Consider the following 19,201-nt stretch of genomic DNA (forward strand, 5'->3'; position numbering starts at 1 on the left):
AAATCTGTTCCGCCGGGACGTGCGATGGCTGGGCAGGGAGTGGGTGGGTGGGCAAGGTGGGGTGGGGTGGCGAAATTTGCCAGCCATTTGCTTGCCTCCATTGTTAGAGGTTTCTTGGCACCCGTGCCTCTCGAGAGGCAATGGAGTGCGCCTCTGGGGGCGAAGCCAAAACGGGATCCTGGGGTGCCCAGTCTCACAGAGAGGGTACAAACGGGCGGAGGAAAGGGGTGCAGTGGGGGCGGGCTGCCCTGGGTGTCACCACTGAGGGGGCGTGACGAAATGCCAGGTGGCACTCACCTGCAGCGCGCCTGAGCCACACGTCTCTCCTGGGAGTTAAGGGGTGATATCAATAGGAGTATAGCATCTAGATCAAGGGAAGTAATAGTACCACTGTATTCTGCTCTGGTCAGACCTCACCTGGAGTACTGTGTCCAGTTCTGGGCACCACAGTTCAAGAAGGATACTGACAAACTGGAACGTGTCCAGAAGAGGGCAACGAAAATGGTCAAAGGCCTGGAAACGATGCCTTATGAGGAACGGCTTAGGGAGCTGGGTATGTTTAGCCTGGAGAAGAGAAGGTTAAGGGGTGATATGATAGCCATGTTCAAATACATAAAAGGATGTCATATGGAGGAGGGAGAAAGGTTGTTTTCTGCTGCTCCAGAGAAGCGGACACGGAGCAACGGATTCAAGCTACAAGAAAGAAGATTCCACCTAAACATTAGGAAGAACTTCCTGACAGTAAGAGCTGTTCGGCAGTGGAATTTGCTGCCAAGGAGTGTGGTGGAGTCTCCTTCTTTGAAGGTCTTTAAGCAGAGGCTTGACAGGCACATGTCAATAATGCTTTGATGGTGTTTCCTGCTTGGCAGGGGGTTGGACTGGATGGCCCTTGTGGTCTCTTCCAACTCTATGATTCTATGAGTGACACGGTGGCTTGGGTGCCCGCAGGCTCCGCGTTGCCTCCAACGGTTCGCCCGGTGCCTCCCCCCAGTGTAGGGCGGCTGAGTGGGAGGAGGCAAGCAGACTCCTTGGAGGCCCTGTGGAGCGTCCTGGCCCAGACCCCCGTGGGCAGTTGGCCCCGCCACTGGGCACTGGGTACGCACACTGCCCCAGGCACCCAATCGGCTTGCTCTATGCGTGGCTCGCTCCGCCCCATGGCCGTCTCACCCCCTGGGACGCTCTCCCCGCCCCCATGGCGCTGCCCCCGAGTGAACCGCTCTGGGTGATAGAGCAGCTACCTCCACCTCTGGGTACAAGGAAAAGCAGAAAGAGACAGTTGGCACCAGTTTGGCCAAACTGGAAGGGGGCGTTCAAGGCGCCATCCAACCGGCTTAGGATTTGTGCAGGATTTACTCCTGAGCCTTTTTCTTCTCTTGATGATGATGATGATGATAATAATAATAACAACAACAACAACAATTAAATTTATACCCCGCCCATCTGGCTGGGTTTCCCCAGCCACTCCATTAAAAGCTTCCCTGAACAGGGCTGCCTTCAGATGTCTTCTAAAAGTCTGGTAGCTGTTTTTCTCTTTGACATCTGGTGGGAGGGCGTTCCACAGGGCGGGCGCCACCACCGAGAAGGCCCTCTGCCTGGTTCCCTGCAACTTGGCTTCTCGCAACGAGGGAACCGTCAGAAGGCCCTTGGTGCTGGACCTCAGTGTCTTGAAGATATCCCGCAAAGCAGCGGAGGTTTAGGATCAGGGTTTTCCTATTCCTAGATAGGCTCCCTCCGCAGGCAAACGAGACCCACCGGACCCTCGCTTCCCTCTACAGCACAGGCAGAAATCGTCTTTGTGAGGTTGAGAACTGCTCTTGTGCTTGGATCCTGCTGGCCGGTTTCGCACTTGGTTGGCCAGCATAAGGAAAGGATGCAGGAGAAGATGGGTCACTGCCCAGACTCGGCAGCCTCCTATGTTCATGTGGAACCTCCCGGTCTAGAGGCAGTCTATCTGCCTTCCTTGGTCCTTGGGGCTATTTGGCCACTGCAAGGACAGGTTGCTGGGCTATGTTCGGCCCCACGCTTTGGCCTCATCCAGAGCCCGGGCTCTTCGGTTTAGAGACATTCCTGGCCTCACCAGCTAGATCATTTCCTACGCCCAGATTGCTGTGGTCTTGGGAAGACCCTCTTGGTAAGGACGGAGAGCTTTTGGGCTCCAATGGAGCCTGGGTAGATTATGGGGTTTGGGGGAAAGAAACACACCAGAAGGCACATAGAAACAACTTGGAAACTCGGCAGGGGGGACAACACACACACATTGTAAAATTTATTTGGAGAAGTTTGCGGAACAAGACGGCTGCAAAATCCCAGAGACCCTTTTCTGGGTTGGATTTTATCCCCGTATCTCAACTCGGAGAAAGGGCTTCTTTGCCATGGGATACCGGCCCCCAAATTTCAGTGGTACCTAAAAATCTCCCTGCGGCATATATATAAAAGGGGGGAAGCTGGGGATATTTGCGGCTCTCTCTGTTTTCCGGCTCTCGAAAGGGGAGCCTGCGGATGCTTTGCCGGTTCGCGGCGGGTTCGGGTGCCGCCGTGGCTCCACGCGGTTCTGCCGCCCCCCCCTCCGGCGACGCGGCCCGACTCCACGGCTCACCACCCGGGAGAACTGGCCGCTCTGCTGCCTTTACTCCTCTTGGGCCCTTTTCGGACGCCGCTAGGACTTATCGCCGGAGAGGACCTGGGGAGAAAAGAGAGAGCGCGTGAAATGTCAGGTTGCTGCGAGGTTCGCCTCCGCCGACCTCACTCCTTGTTTGGGCTGCATCAAAATCACAGAACCGTAGAACTGCAGAGTTGGGAGGGACCCCCGAGGGTCATCTAGTCCAACCCCCTGCAGTGGGACTCGAACCTGGAGTTCTCGGACTCTATCAACGGAGCCATCCCAGGGTGTGTAACCATCATCATGATCAAGTCTTGCCTTTCTCCCAAGATGGGAGGATTCAAGGAGGATTCCAACATTGGAAAACACGATCAAGGAGATAAACAACTATCTGACTTTTAGAAGAAATCTGAAGGCAGGTTTTCATGTTTGATGTCTTACTGTGTGTTTTATAATTTGCTGGAAGCTGCCCAGAGTGGATGGAGCAACTTAATAATAATAATAACATTAGTATTATTAGTGTGTGTGTGAGTATAATTTTTTAAAATTAATTTCCAATTACAAAAATCCAATATATGCCACATTGCATCAGTACCAAATTACAATTACAATTCAAGTTATCAATCAATTAAAAAGCCAGTTACACATTTTAGATGGTCTCCTGCGTGCCAGATTCCATTTAATTCTGCTTCCAGAATATTATTTAATGCAATTACATTTCAACCTTCATCATGATCCCTTATACAACAGCTATTCCCGCAAGCGAAGTTCTACACCCTTTATTGTTCCTGTGTGTGGCATTTAATTTTCTATTTGCGTTTATTTATTTTCCCCACATTGTTTCTTGTCGTTATAAAACATTTTTTATCTTCATTCTTCCTTGTTTCCATCATGCCCTTTTTATTCCTCACCTGAAGCACAACAGAACACTTAAAGCCAGTAAAAGAAAACAGAGAAACAAAACTCCAATATAGAGCACCAGTCATATGGGCAGAATATTATTATTATTATTATTATTATTATTATTATTATTATTATTTGTAGTAAAGCTACAACTTTATTATTTCATCTAGCTATCTGGGATGCTGTTCCTGCTACTCATTTTATTTCCACTTCTTGTTTAAAAGTTTGATTTGACCTCGCTTAGGCCTAGCATTTTCCATTGTAACCAAATCTGTATTGTCGCGAGAGAGCTCTATTGAACTTTTTTAAAAAAATAATAATATTTTATTGATTTTCCAGAACAAAAGGGTTAACAAAACACTAAAAACAATAAAACAGATACACAATAGAAAATAAAAATACAGAAAACAGAAAACAAAAAAAACACAGAAAACAAAAACATATAAAGTATTGTATCTTATCTCCCTCACAATGTATATTGGGACCTCCTCCGGTTCCCGTCCCTGTGGTTCTTATATACATTTCTAATTAGCAAATTCTGTGTCAAAATATTCACTTTATAAAAACTTCTTCTTTCCCTCTAAATAACATCTTCACATAATCCACAGTTTTATTTACAGCTTAATTTCTAATCTAAAATATTACTTTAGCATATTTTTTCAAATACAGTTTAAAATCTTTCAGAGCTCTATTGAACTTTTGCCTATCTTTGTTTTAAAAAGAAAAAACCGATACGAATTAATAGATAATAACAGCAAAGTAGTAGTAGTAGTAGTAGTAATAGTAGTAATTTATTTATTTATACCCCGCCCATCTGTCTGGGTTTCCCCAGCCACTCTGGATGGCTCCCAATTAAATATTAAATATACGATAAAACACCAGACATTAAACACTTCCCTAAGCAGGGCTGCCTTCAGATCTCTTCTAAAAGTCAGATAGTTATTTATTTCCTTGACATCTGATGGGAGGGCGTTCCACAGGGCAGGCGCCACCACCGAGAAGGCCCTCTGCCTGGTTCCCTGCAACTTGGCTTCTCGCAACGAGGGAACCGCCAGAAGGCCGTCGGAGCTGGACTTCCGTGTCCCGGCTGGACGATGGAGGTGGAGACACTCCTTCGGGGATACTGAGCGAGGCCGTTTAGTAATAAAAACCAGCTCATTAAAAATAATAATTAAAATGCACCCAAGAATTTAGAGCCAGCAATTAAAAGGCCCTGAACATGGCCACCTGTCCCGAATGTTTTGGCCAAGATTCCTGCAGGACTAGATGACCATTGGGGCTCCCTTCCAACTCTACGATCTGAGCATCTGTTGGAAGCGAGCTCCGCAGCAGAAGTTACTAGTCCTCAACCGTTTTCGCTGGAAACGCCCTGCTTACAGAAGGCATGTCATTTTCCTCTTCGCTTGTTCACCATCGGCACCAGCCAATTCGCCATAGGCGAGTGGCTGTATTTGTTTTTAACAACACCAAATATGCCGCAGGGATCCTATTTCCTTGCAAGGACAACTCAGGGGGGGGACGGGGGGGCAGGGGGGTTGTTTTCCTTACCTACCTGGTTCCGTGTTTTGTGCGACTTCTGGAGTGAGACCCTCCACTGGTCGTACATTTTGATGCTCAGGCTGGCGCAGCTTCCGTGTTTGCGCATCCAGCCGAAGAACTGCTTCAGCTCCCGGCGCACTGTGTTGTTGTGCTCCCCGCTTTTGGGTTCGCAGACCCCCGGCGCCCGCCCTGAGAAGGTTGGGAGAGGGAGGGGAGAGACGTGAGGAAGGCAGGAAGGAACTCGCCGGCGTAGCTCAAGTCGATAGAACGCGAGACTCCCGGATCTCAGGGTTGCGGGTTCAAGTCACACGTTCAGGTCCGGATTGAGGTTTGATGAGGCCCTCAGCTACTGAAGGTAACGGGACCCTTTATAGGTCCAGCTGTCCTTTGTCAACAACAAATTGTCACCGTTTTTGGTGTTGAATCTATGCTATATGGTCATTGATGGACCATATAAAAGATTCCTGCATTGCCGGGGGCTGGGCTGGATGGCCCTTGGGGGTCCCTTCCAAGTTTACAGATGATAAGGAAGAGATCTTCCATCTACAAAGGCAGTCAATCTTAAGAGCATAATCAGAGCTTGCTGGATCAGGGCCTTCCAGTCCAGCATCCTGTTCCCACAGGGGCCAACTGGGGGCTCTAATGAGAAAACCACACGCAGGATTGGAACCCGAGCACTCTCTCCTCCCGCATTTTCCAGCAATTGGCATTCAGGAGCATCGCTATCTAGCTGGTAGCTCTCGATAGCCCTCTCCTCCTCTGCAAATTTGTCCAATCCTCTTTTAAAACCATCCAGGGTGGAATCTAGACACATATTAAAAAAAGAACACGAAAATGCTTTTTTTAAAAAAATAAAAACCGTTTAAAAAAATATGTTGGGTTTGCCCTAAGCTCACCACTGCCATCTAGTGTCCCCTTTGAATAATGCACTTAAAACACTATTTGTAGCTGTATAGCTGAATCCCAAGTTGGCTGCTGTCCACTTGTGGCAGTGAGTTCCATAGTTAATTAAACTTTGCGCTGCATGTGAGAAGGACTTTCTTTTGTCCGACATTCAGCTTAGTTGGAAGTCCAAGAATTTCAGTGTCAGGAAAGAGAAGGAGAAGCACTTTTCTCTTCCCACTCTTTCAATGCCATGCGTGATTTTTCTAAAACTTCGATCTATGCCATCTTCTGGCATACTCGCCTTTTCTCTAAACCAGTGGTTCTGAGAGGTTGTGAGGAACCACAACGATTTGGGCAAGAGAAGTTTGCAATAGCGGCAGGAAGATTCAAGGACGGACAACATTTAAACAACTATGTATAGTATGAAAACAGTTCTTCTGTTTGCAGAATGCGGGTAGGTATCTCTTCGAAATGAGACGAAAGCACATTAAATGACCCTGAAGGCAATCCTAGCTGTGTTTTCCAAATCTTATTGTAGAATCATAGAATTGGGACCCTGAGGGGCATCTAGTCCAGCCCCCCTGCAATGCGGGAATATTTTTCTCCAAAGGTGGGACTCGAACACACGACCCAGGAATACGCAGCTGTCCCGTACAGGGGTCGAACCTGCAACCTTGCTGTTATCAGCACCACACCCTAACCAACTGAGCTCTCCAGGCTGACATAAAGCCTTCTGCAGCTGACTTGCTCATGGAGCAATCGTCCTGATTTGCTTGCACAAAGCTTATGCGGAGGTTAGACAATGAGTTGTCTTCATCATCATCATCATCATCATCATCATCATTTATTTATACCTCGCCCATCTGGCTGGGTTTCCTCAGCCACTCTGGGCAGCTCCCAATGGAATTAAAACACCAAACATTAAAAACTTCCCCAAACAGGGCTGCCTTCAGATGTCTTCTAAAAGTCAGATAGTTGCTTATTTCCTTGACATCTGGTGGGAGGGCGTTCCACAGGGCGGGCGCCACCACCGAGAAGGCCCTCTGCCTGGTTCCCTGCAACCTCACTTCTCACAGGGAGGGAACTGCCAGAAGGCCCTCGGAGATGGACCCCGGTGTCCAGGGTGAAGATGCTCCTTCGTGTATACTGGGAGGAGGCTGTTTAGGGCTTTCAAGGTCGGCACCAACACTTTGAAGGGAACCCGAGGGTCATCAACCTGCTGCGATGCAGAAAATCTTTTGCCCAATGCAACCCTGAGATTACGAGCCTCACGTTCTACCAAACCGAGAGTTTTATCGGTAAAAAATTTGGTGGGGCGGCAGCAAAATTTCATTCTGAAAGTGCGGCCTGAGAGGAAAAAGTCTGGGAACAGCTACCCTGGACCAGAAAGCGCCAGACGCTGCAACCTCTTCCTTGAAGGGGAAGCTGCTTCTTCCCCCTTGAATCTTGATCATTTCGACTGCCCTTTCCTGGAGCTTTCGCTTTCCCCGCCTTGAAGCGAAAATCAGGTGTCTCTCTCTCCCCCCCCCCCCATTAGCCAGGAAAAGGAGAATGACGTCATATGTGAAAGTCTGGCCTGCGAAGGGTGTGAGCTTTTGGGGACGAGAGGCTGCAGACTTCCTAGCTGGGAAATAATAACAAGACCTCAAGCCTGGCCCCAGAACAAAATATCCAGGTGCTGGGCATACGAGGAGGCTGGGATTTCTCCGGGGACGATTCCTCCCCATCCCCAAAGTCCGTGCAGGCCTGAGTTTGGCACAGGTCTGGTTGTCCGGACGCCTGCTCGGGTTTCCGGGGAAGGGGGAGAGGCGGCTGCGGCGGCCGGGGAGCGAGGGACCCCTCCCCCCGAGCGAGGGGATCGCGGATGCAGCTGCGAGCCCCGAATCTCCGGGGCCTCCGGCCATGTCCATCGGGGCAAGGGACTGGGGCCACGCACCGTTCCGAGGGGTCGAGGCGGCCGTGGGGTTGCTCCACTCGCTCCAGATGCCGGCCTTCTTGGAGCCATAGATGCCAAAGGGGTTGCAGCGCACCTGGACAAAGTAGACCGTGCCAGGCCTCAGCCCCGCGAGCCGGCATGAGGTCTGGTTGCCCACGTTGTCGACTACCTGTGGGGGGGGGGGAGAAAGAGGCGTCAGAAAGGGGGACAGGTCCTTTTTTTCAGGACGGAGACATGGCCAGCCTGACCTGGAAAGGTTGGGGGTTGAGCTCTGGGTGAAACAGGCATACCCATCTTCTTCCAACATTTCTCCCATGAAAATAAGAACGTCCTATTCCATCCTCTCCAACATTTCTCCCCTGAAAATAGGGACGTCCTATTCCATCCCCTCCAACATTTCTCCCCTGAAAAGAGCGACGTCCTATTCCATCCCCTCCAACATTTCTCCCGTGAAAATAGGGATGTCCTATTCCATCCTCTCCAACATTTCTCCCATGAAAATAGCGACGTCCTATTCCATCCCCTCCAACGTTTCTCCCTTGAAAATAGGGACGTCCTATTCCATCCCCTCCAACATTTCTCCCGTGAAAAGAGCGACATCCTATTCCATCCTCTCCAACATTTCTCCCATGAAAATAGCGATGTCCTATTCCATCCCCTCCAACATTTCTCCCATGAAAATAGCGACGTCCTATTCCATCCCCTCCAACATTTCTCCCTTGAAAATAAGGACGTCCTATTCCATCCCCTCCAACATTTCTCCCATGAAAAAAGGGACGTCCTATTCCATATCCTCCTACGTTTCTCTGATGAATATAGCGACGTCCCGTGCTTTTCTTCCCAAAAAAATGTTTAGGGGTACTCTCATTTTCCTACTTATATTGAAATACTGCTCCTCAATGAGGCCAAACTTAGATTCACAAAATGTTTAGGGATATGCGTCCCCCCACGTCCCCCCAGAAAAAAAGCACAGGGGACGTCCCATTCCATAATGATAATTTCACTATTTATACCCCACCTATCTGACTGGGTTGCCCCAGCCACTCTGGGTGGCTTACAACTTATATAAAAACATAATAAAACATTTTTTAAAAAGCTTCCCTATACAGGATTGCCTTCGAACGGCTCGGGGGGTCGGATAACTCCATCCCCTCCAACATTTCTCCGATGAAAATAGGGATGTCTTATTCCATCCCCTCCAACGTTTCTCCCATGAAAATAGGGGCGTCCTATTCCATCCCCTCCAACATTTCCCCAATGAAAATAGGGACCTGCTAAGGAAAAGCGGGACATTCCGGGATCAAATCAGAATCTGGGGCGGCTTCTCTAAATCAGGGACTTCCCTGGAAAATCAGGACACTTGGAGGGTGTGCTTTTGCCCCCAAAAATTTTGGGTTTAGCTGGTGCTGCCGGCCATTGGCTTTTGTCTCTGCCCCTCGCTCTGCCTCCAATTCGGGTGCCCCTCCTGCTGCCCCCCAAGGAGTTCCCCGTGGCCGACAGGCCCCCGCCGGCGGAATAGAGCCTCACCTTCCACTCGGTACTGTCCTCTACGCGGTACTGAATCTGGTACTTGGCTTGGAAGAGGAAGTCCTTCAGGGCCGGCGGGGCACTCCAGCGGACACTCAGCTGGTCCTCCAGATCGCCGACGCGGTTGACGTGGACGTCCGAGGGCGGGTCGGTCGTGACTGTCGGGGGGGGGGGACACACCAGACAGTGCTGGATTTACATATAAGCTAAACAAGCTACAGCTTAGGGCCCCACTCTCTTGGGGCCCCCCAAAAATCTTAAAGGGAAAAGAACTCTGGATGTACATTTCCAAAATATAAGATAGAAAACAAATGAAATAAAACCTCCTAGGATGTAAGTCATGGGCCCCGCCTGCTAGCCTGCTCCCTAAAATATCCCTGGTTTGCTCCTTTCTATATATAGGGTGCCTATATATATATATAGGGTGCCTATATATAGGGTGCCTTTCTATATATAGGCACCCTATATATAGAAAGGAGCAAACCAGGGATATTTTAGAGAGCAGGCTAGCAGGTGGGGCCCATGACTTACATCACAGGAGCCTACTCGTTCTGCATAGGGACCCAGGTGGCGCTGTGGTTAAACCACTGAGCCTAGGGCTTGCTGGTCAGAAGGTCGGCGGTTTGAATCCCTGTGACGGGGTGAGCTCCCATTGCTTGGTCCCAGCTCCTGCCAACCTAGCAGTTCGAAAGCACGTCAAAATGCAAGTAGATAAATAGGAACCGCTACAGCGGGAAGGTAAACGGCGTTTCCATGTGCTGCTCTGGTTTGCCAGAAGCGTCTTTGTCATGCTGGCCACATGACCTGGAAGCTATACGCCGGCTCCCTCGGCCAATAATGCGAGATGAGCGCGCAACCCCAGAGTCGGTCACGACTGGACAGGGGTCCCTTTACCTTTACCTTTACGTTCTGCATGGATTGGTTGTATGGCAACATGGGCAAATGGCTTGAGATACCTATGAGGTCCATCAATGACCGTATAGCATAGATTCAACACCAAAAACGGCAACCATTTGTTGTCAACAAAGGACAGCTGGACATAGAAAGGGCCCCATTACCTTCAGGTGCTTATATTGGGGAGGGTTTATTGGACACATGGACTTTATTATTGTTAATACACGGACACTGGGAAAGAGCTCTCAAACTAGCATAGCTGCCAAGTTTTACCTTTTCTCGCGAGGAAGCCTATTCAGCATAAGAGAAAATCCCTTAAAATAAGGGATAACTTGGCAGCTATGAACTAGGGCTGCCATATTTCAAAGATCCGGACGCAAAAGTTACTCAACTTTTTTTTTCCGGGTGTGTGTGTGTGTAACCTGACAGCTCAGAGCATGAGCTTCTTAGCCAGAGGGTGGTGGGTTCCAGAGCCCCATGCTGGGCAAAGGATTCCTGAATTGCAGGGAATTAGGCTAGATGACCCTCGGGGTCCCTCCTAACTCTGCAATATAATAATAATAATAATAATAATAATAATAATAATAATAATAATAATAATAATTTGTACCCCGCCCATCTGGCTGGGTTTCCCCAGCCCCTCTGCGCGGCTCCCAAAAGAATATTAAAAACACAATAAAACATCAAACATAAAAAACTTCCCTGAACAGAGCTGCATTCAGATGCCTTCTAAAAGTCAGATAGTTGTTTCTTTCCTTGACATCTGAAGTTCCACAGGGAGGGCGCCACCACCGAGAAGTCCCTCTGCCTGGTTCCCTGCAACCTTGCTTCTCGCAGGGAGGGAACCACCAGAAGGCGCTCGTAGCTGGACCTCAGTGTCCGGGTTGAATGATGGGTGTGTGTGTGTGTGGAAAATTTAGGAAGACTCGTGACTCAACCATAGTTGCAGTGGGCACCCTCCTCTGTGAATATCCCTCATGCCACAGTTCAGGGGCAGCAGGAGTCAAGGCTGTGATATTGGCCGAGGGTTATCGTTGCAGATGAAACTCCTTCTTTGTGATTTTTCTTTCCTTGTGATTTTCTTCTTTGTGATTTCACAATGCCTCCTTTAGTTACTGTCTCAGCTGCACAGCTTTCCACCAATACACGGTCGAAGAGGGGAAGAATTTTTTTAAAATGCCTGTTGTAGCTGTTGGAACAGGTTCTAATGGCAAGGAGGGAGACACTCGTCCAGTTAGTTCAAAAGTTGGTGAGAAGGTTCTGCTACCGGAATATGGTGGAACAAAAGTTGTACCGGATTGCAAGGACTGTTTCATATTTAGAGATGGTGATACCTTGGTTCTCAAACGCCTTGGTTCCCAAACGCCAAAAACAAAGAAGTGAGTGTTCCGGTTTTCGAACCTTTTCCGGAAGCCAAACGTCCAACGCGGCTGTCGGCTCTTGTTTCCGGGGCCTCTGCACCAATCAGAAGCCTCGCCTTGGTTTCCGAACATTTTGGAAGTCAAACGGACTTCCGGAACGGATGGTTGAGAACCAAGGTACCGCTGTATTTTGTGCTTTTGGTTTTGCTATTTATTTTGCGTTTTTGGTTTTGAGGCTTTCCCAGTTAACTTGTTTTTGTGACTGTGTGGAACCCAGTTCAGCTACTGATTGATTGATTGTGTGACTGCGGAAATGGATAAAAGCCCCCCTCCAAACAATGACTATCATCAGAGCGAGTAAGAATTTTTTTTTTCAATTTTCTTCATCCACAATACGGTCTTATTTATTTTACAGTACAGTACATTGATTCTTGCTTTCGTTTTATGGATCAACGGTCTCCTTAGAGAGTAAAATTCATGTTAAATTGCTGTTTTAGGGGTTGTTTTTAAAAGTCTGGAACGGATTAATCCATTTTGCATTGCTTTCTATGGGTCTTGGTTTTGGAACACTTTGGTTTTGTAACAGACTTCCAGAACAGATTAAGTTTAAGAACCAAGGTACCACTGTATTCTTGGAAATACAGTTCTCGCTGTGTTACCGTTAAGTTTCCATTGCGCAAAAAGTGCTCAAATGGTTCCGTTCCATCATGTAAATAATTTCTTTATTTTCTAATAAATGCAAATTCTCCCCCCCCCTCCAAAGAAATAATAATTGTTGCAGACGAAACCAAGATATCTCCAGAACAGGCTTCCTTGCCTTTTAAGGGAGTTAACCTTGCTTCTCGCAGACTTGGGACCTACATATTATGGGGCAGCCGTTACTCATCGCAGCCCGCAGGCATCTCCCGGCGAGCGCACGTGCGGGATTTGACCTCGGCGGGGGTCCAGGCACAAAGGGAAAGGGTTAAGGAGAAGCAGATGTCTGGAAGGAGCCAAAAAGGGAGAGCGAGATCCAGGAGAGAGGTCCTAATTAAATTAAGAGACCAATGAGCAAGAACTTTTGACTGAGTTAAGATTTAAAAGGGATATGTACAAAAAATGGAAAAGGGGGGAAATCTCCAGAGAGGAATTCAAACATATAGCCAGCACGTGTAGAGACAAAGTCAGAAAAGCTAAAGCACAGAATGAACTCAGGCTCGCCAGAGAGGTTAAAAGCAACAAAAAGGGCTTTTATGGGTATGTCCGTAGCAAAAGGAAAAACAAGGAAACAGTGGGGTCACTCAGAGGAGAAGATGGTGAAATGCAAACAGGGGACAGAGAAAGGGCAGAACTCCTCAATGCCTTCTTTGCCTCAGTCTTCTCCAAGAAAGAAAACAACGCCCGACCTGAAGAATATGGAGCAGATGATTCAGCAGGGGAAACACAGCCCAGAATAAGTAAGGAGGTAGTACAAGAATACTTGGCTAGTTTAGATGTATTCAAGTCTCCAGGGCCAGATGAACTACATCCAAGAGTATTAAAAGAACTGGCAGAGGTGATTTCAGAACCACTGGCAATAATCTTTGAAAATTCCTGGAGAACAGGCGAAGTTCCAGCAGACTGGAGGAGGGCAAATGTTGTCCCTATTTTCAAAAAGGGGAAAAGAGAGGACCCAAACAATTACCGCCCAGTCAGCCTGACATCAATACCAGGAAAGATTCTAGAGCAGATCATTAAGCAAACAGTCTGTGAGCACCTAGAAAGAAACTCTGTGATCACTAAAAGTCAGCATGGGTTCCTGAAAAATAAGTCATGTCAGACTAATCTGATCTCATTTTTTGACAGAATTACAAGCCTGGTAGATGAAGGGAACGCTGTGGATGTAGCCTATCTTGATTTCAGCAAGGCCTTTGACAAGGTGCCCCATGATATTCTTGTAAAGAAGCTGGTAAAATGTGGGCTAGACAATGCTACCATTCAGTGGATTTGTAGCTGGATTACTGACCGAACCCAAAGGGTGCTCATCAATGGCTCCTCCTCATCCTGGAGAGTAGTGACTAGTGGGGTGCCACAGGGTTCTGTCTTGGGCCCAGTCTTGTTCAACATCTTTATCAATGACTTGGATGATGGGCTTGAGGGAATCCTGAGCAAGTTTGCAGATGACACCAAGTTGGGAGGGGTGGCTAACACCCCAGAGGACAGGATCACACTTCAGAATGACCTTAACAGATTAGACAACTGGGCCAAAGCAAACAAGATGAATTTTAACAAGGAGAAATGTAAAGTGCTACACTTGGGCAAAAAAAATGAAAGGCACAGATACAGGATGGGAGACACCTGGCTTGAGAGCAGTACATGTGAAAAGGATCTAGGAGTTTTGGTTGACCACAAACTTGACATGAGTCAGCAGTGTGATGCAGCAGCTAAAAAAGCCAATGCAATTCTGGGCTGCATCAATAGGAGTATAGCATCTAGATCAAGGGAAGTAATAGTACCACTGTATTCTGCTCTGGTCAGACCTCACCTGGAGTATTGTGTCCAGTTCTGGGCACCACAGTTCAAGAAGGATACTGATAAGCTGGAACGTGTCCAGAAGAGGGCAACCAAAATGGTCAAAGGCCTGGAAACGATGCCTTATGAGGAACGGCTTAGGGAGCTGGGTATGTTTAGCCTGGAGAAGAGAAGGTTAAGGGGTGATATGATAACCATGTTCAAATATATAAAAGGATGTCATATAAAGGAGGGAGAAAGGTTGTTTTCTGCTGCTCCAGAGAAGCGGACACGGAGCAACGGATTCAAACTACAAGAAAGAAAATTCCACCTAAACATTAGGAAGAACTTCCTGACAGTAAGAGCTGTTCGGCAGTGGAATTTGCTGCCAAGGAGTGTGGTGGAGTCTCCTTCTTTGGAGGTCTTTAAGCAGAGGCTTGACAGCCATCTGTCAGGAATGCTTTGATGGTGTTTCCTGCTTGGCAGGGGGTTGGACTGGATGGCCCTTGTGGTCTCTTCCAACTCTATGATTCTATGATTCTATGAATTCCGCTCACATACAATATATTTCCTGCTTTCTCCTCTCCAGGACACCCTAGACAATCCCCGTTTCCCCCTCCCCCTGCGCGTTTCCTGGCTCTGCTAATGAGGTCATCGCCTCCCCTCTGCGTGATGTCACAGGTGCCCGGCGGTGACATCATCGCACCGCGGAGTGTGGCAGAAGTGGGTTTTACGGGCTTGGGAATTGACAGGAAAGCCAGGCATCAAAATAATATTTTGCTTATGGCGGCGTTTAGCCGGGATTACTGGCGTGCGATTTCCACATATCACTGAGAGGCAAAATACAATACAATAAGATAAAATGTCAAACATTTTTTTAAAAAAACTTCCCGATATGGGGCTGCCTTCTTCAGATGTACAGGACCCGAATTGATAGGTTTAAATGGCAAGAAAGGAGAATTGCCCTGAACTTTGTTGTTTAGTCGTTTAGTCATGTCCGACGCTTCGTGACCCCATGGACCAGAGCACGCCAGGCACTCCTGTCTTCCGCTGCCTCCCGCAGTTTGGTCAGACTCATGTTTGTAGCTTCGGGAACACTGTCCAACCATCTCGTCCTCTGTCGTCCCCTTCTCCGTGTGCCCTCCATCTTTCCCAACATCAGGGTCTTTTCCAGGGAGTCTTCTCTTCTCATGAGGTGGCCAAAGTATTGGAGCCTCAGCTTCACGGTCTGTCCTTCCAGGGAGCACTCAGGGCTGATTTCCTTCAGAATGGATAGGTTTGATCTTCTTGCAGTCCATGGGACTCTCAAGAGTCTCCTCCAGCACCATAGTTCAAAAGCATCCATTCTTCAGCGATCAGCCTTCTTTGTGGCCCTGAAGTTTAGGAAGAACTTTCTGACCCTAAGAGCTTGTTTGACAATTGTAGAAAGTGTTGGAACTTTACTTCCTTGGAGCATCCCGGGCAGACAGGTTAGGGACTCACCAGCTGTGATTCCGGCATTGCAGAGGGTTGGACTAGATTTCCACCAGGGGTCCCCTTCCACCCCCTTCTGATCTCCACTCCCCATAACCTGATATCCTAGTTATGACATTTGAACCAGCGGAGGATTTGCAAGTGATTCCCCGCTTTCTGCGCCAGCAACAGAACTAGCAGATTTCTGCGAAAATGTTTTATCTTTCTTTAAAAAAAAAAAAGCTTTAGAAAAGATCCACTCTAATTCTCCTCCACTATAGTTTATTATAAAGAAACTGTTTAAAATGAGACAGTGTCTGGGGAGAAAAATGGTCCTCCTTTAAGAGAAAATTCTCTCTCTCTCCATAAAAAAGTATAATATACAGAGCTGCCTGTTCCTGATAGGGGAAAAACACACATTTTTTACGTGCAGAAACTCACTAAGATGGTTTTCTGAGAACGACTGATACCCCCAACATGTAGATTTCTGCAAAAATGTTTTACCCCTCCTTTTAAAAACTTTAAACAAGAAAGATCTGCTCTAACTCTCCTCCACTAGCTACCATATTTTTCCATCTATAAGACACCGCCATGTATAAGACACCCCCTATTTCTGGGGACTCAGATTTAAGAAAATGTGGGGGGTGTATCCGTGTATAAGACACCCCCTAATTTTTGCCATTATTTTTTAGGGGGGGAAACCTAGTCGTATACATGGAAAAATACGGCAAGCCAGTGTCTGGGGGGGGGGAATGGTCCTCCTTTAAAAGAAAATTCTCTCTCTCTCCCTCTCTATAAAAAAGTATAGTATTAGAAAATTTTATTTACAAACAAACAAACAGACACGAAACAAAATTCATATTACCCTACAACCCTAAATTACAGACATTAAAATACCCTTGCAACTTCCTTCCCCCGTCCCTCACCCTCCTATATATTATAATATAATATTTCACATTGCAATTTTTATCTAAATTTATCTTTCTTAACTTTTAACTTACTATTTATTAATTTTTTAAACCAGCCTTACAAACATCAAACCAAACATATCAACATGTTAGTTTTTGAGCAGTACTGGGACATATAACCTTCGAACCATTTCCACTGTATTTTTATTTTCTGGTTTGGTTGGTACCTTATTACAGTACTGCAGTTGATCTTATTGCTGCAGTAGAAAAGTATAATATACAGAGCTGCCTGTTCGTGATAAGGGGGGAACGCACACATTTTTAAGTGCAGAAATGCACTAAGATGGTTTTCTGGGAACGAATGGCCAATAACCCGCAACAGAATCACTGTCTCTGGAGAAAAAGGTCACAGGACTTTCCTTACCTACGTCCACGATGTCAAGCATGACAACGTCAGAAGTGGATTCCCCCAGCCGGTTGGTGGCTACAACCCAAATCTCGTAGGGCGTGAAGAGGGCCAGGTCCTTTGGGATGTGGCAGGTGTAGGGCCCGGCTGTGTGATATTCCCGGCAGACGTTGTCTCGCCCGTACCACCTAGGATGGAAGCGCAAGGATACTGTCGTCGTGGGATGTGATACATGAGTAGCAGCCAAGTACAACATTCCTTGTTTTCCTAGAGCGGACATGCAGGGGAATGTTTGGTCCAGTCAGTCGAAAACTTCCTGTTTCCTCCTGGGCTGGGACACACTTCCTTTTGCATGTGACTAGAGGGGGGCGTGACCTTACCTGCCCATGTAACAAAAGGGCAAGTCACGCAGCACTCTCTCTCTCTCTCTCTTTGACTTCCTCCTCATCAATAGGAGTATAGCATCTAGATCAAGTGAAGTAATAGTACCACTGTATTCTGCTCTGGTCAGACCTCACCTGGAGTACTGTGTCCAGTTCTGGGCACCACAGTTCAAGAAGGATACTGACAAGCTGGAACGTGTCCAGAAGAGGGCAACCAAAATGGTCAAAGGCCTGGAAACGATGCCTTATGAGGAACGGCTTAGGGAGCTGAATATGTTTAGCCTGGAGAAGAGAAGGTTAAGGGGTGATATGATAGCCATGTTCAAATATATGAAAAGATGTCATATGGTGGAGGGAGAAAGATTGTTTTCTGCTGCTCCAGAGAAGCGGACACGGAGCAATGGATTCAAACTTCAAGAAAGAAGATTCCACCTAAACATTAGGAAGAACTTCCTGACAGTAAGAGCTGTTCGGCAGTGGAATTTGCTACCAAGGAGTGTGGTGGAGTCTCCTTCTTTGGAGGTCTTTAAGCAGAGGCTTGACAGTCATATGTCAAGAATGCTTTGATGGTGTTTCCTGCTTGGCAGGGGGTTGGACTGGATGGCCCTTGTGGTCTCTTCCAACTCTATGATTCTATGATTCATAAGAAGAGAAGACTCCCTGGGAAAGACCCTGATGTTGGGAAAGATGGAGGGCACCAGGAGAAGAGGACGACAGAGGACGAGATGGTTGGACAGTGTTCTTGAAGCAACAAACATGAGTCTGACCAAACTGCGGGAGGCAGTGGAAAGGGCCTGGCGTGCTCTGGTCCATGGGGTCACAAAGAGTCAGACACGACTAAATGACTAAACAACAACAAGCTCTAAGGCCACTGGGTTTATCCCCATGCAGGGGTGCCCAAACTTTTTCAAATATTTGATGTGAACATGTGTGAGGGGCCGACCAAAATTATTGAGCTTTTTTTTAGGATTCAAGTTGTTGAACTTTTTCTTTTACAATTTTACCCCAAGTTGTGCCACTTCCAAGCTAGACTGCCACTGAACCTGTAGACGGCATTTGCATCTTGGCCAACAGACATGGATAGAGCGACTCGATTTATCTAACTAATCTCTGGATTTTGTCTCATGTGGGAGGCATCGGCACCCTGCCGGGCTTAAAGAGAGCTTCCGATCCCCTGCCAGGCCAACCAAGCCCCTTCCTCATCCCAGGGCCTTACCTCAATTTGTACTTCAGGGTGTAATTGGTGTGCAGGTAAGTCTCTCCCTCTGCCCCAGGGGTCCACCTGCAGGTGAGGTCCTTTAGATTTTTGGACCAGCAGGAGATGTTGGTTGGCTTCTCCGGCGGCACTAGAGGATAAAAATATAGAATAATAATAATGATGGTGATGATGATGATGATGTTGATGATGATGATGATGATGTATTTATACCCCACCCAAACTCAAACTCTCAGTGAGTTAGGGGCTTGCAAAGACAGGCTGTGGCGGACAGAGAGGGTGAGACCAAGAGTGGGTCCAGTGGTCAAGAAGGCAGTTTCTACAAGTGAGGGGCTTGTCCACCTGGGAAGGGAGATCATCAAAGAAAAGGGACATCTTTGGAAGAAGAAGAAGAAGAAGAAGAAGAAGAAGAAGAAGAAGAAGAAGAAGAAGAAGAAGAAGAAGAAGAAGAAGAAGAGGAGGAGGAGGAGGAGGAGGAGGAGGAGGAGGAGGAATATTATTATTATTATTAATATTATTAATTATTAATATTATTATTATTATTACTTCTACTCTGTCCATCTGGCTGGGTTTCCCCAGCCACTCTGGACAGCTCCCAACAGAATATATTAAAAACACGATAAAACACTAAAAGCTTCCCTAAACAGGGCTGCCTTCAGATGTCTTCTAAAAGTCAGGTCGTCGTTTATTTCCTTGACATCTGATGGGAGGGCGTTCCACAGG

At 47.4% G+C, this 19,201-nt stretch overlaps 1 protein-coding gene across 2 annotated transcripts in view; it reads right to left on the reverse strand.

Annotated features, from left to right (window-relative positions):
• Positions 1 to 2,237: 2,237 nt before the first annotated feature.
• The window catches only part of CRLF1 (cytokine receptor like factor 1), a 41,925-nt gene continuing 24,961 nt past the window's right edge, over positions 2,238 to 19,201 (reverse strand). The window contains exons 3-8 of one of the 2 annotated variants that reach the window (XM_035119054.3): positions 18,479 to 18,608; positions 16,898 to 17,067; positions 9,390 to 9,547; positions 7,863 to 8,031; positions 5,055 to 5,230; positions 2,238 to 2,680 (exon numbers count right to left, since the gene is read on the reverse strand). In XM_035119054.3, coding sequence (XP_034974945.1) covers positions 2,657 to 2,680; positions 5,055 to 5,230; positions 7,863 to 8,031; positions 9,390 to 9,547; positions 16,898 to 17,067; positions 18,479 to 18,608 — 827 coding nt within the window. In that variant the 3' untranslated portion in view covers positions 2,238 to 2,656. Of the gene's footprint in view, positions 2,681 to 5,050; positions 5,231 to 7,862; positions 8,032 to 9,389; positions 9,548 to 16,897; positions 17,068 to 18,478; positions 18,609 to 19,201 lie in introns of both variants that reach the window. The other variant, XM_035119055.3, reaches the window with a different exon arrangement.

The sequence above is a fragment of the Zootoca vivipara genome, chromosome 6 (assembly GCF_965207765.1).
Source record: "Zootoca vivipara chromosome 6, rZooViv2.hap1.1, whole genome shotgun sequence".
NCBI lineage: Eukaryota > Metazoa > Chordata > Lepidosauria > Squamata > Lacertidae > Zootoca > Zootoca vivipara.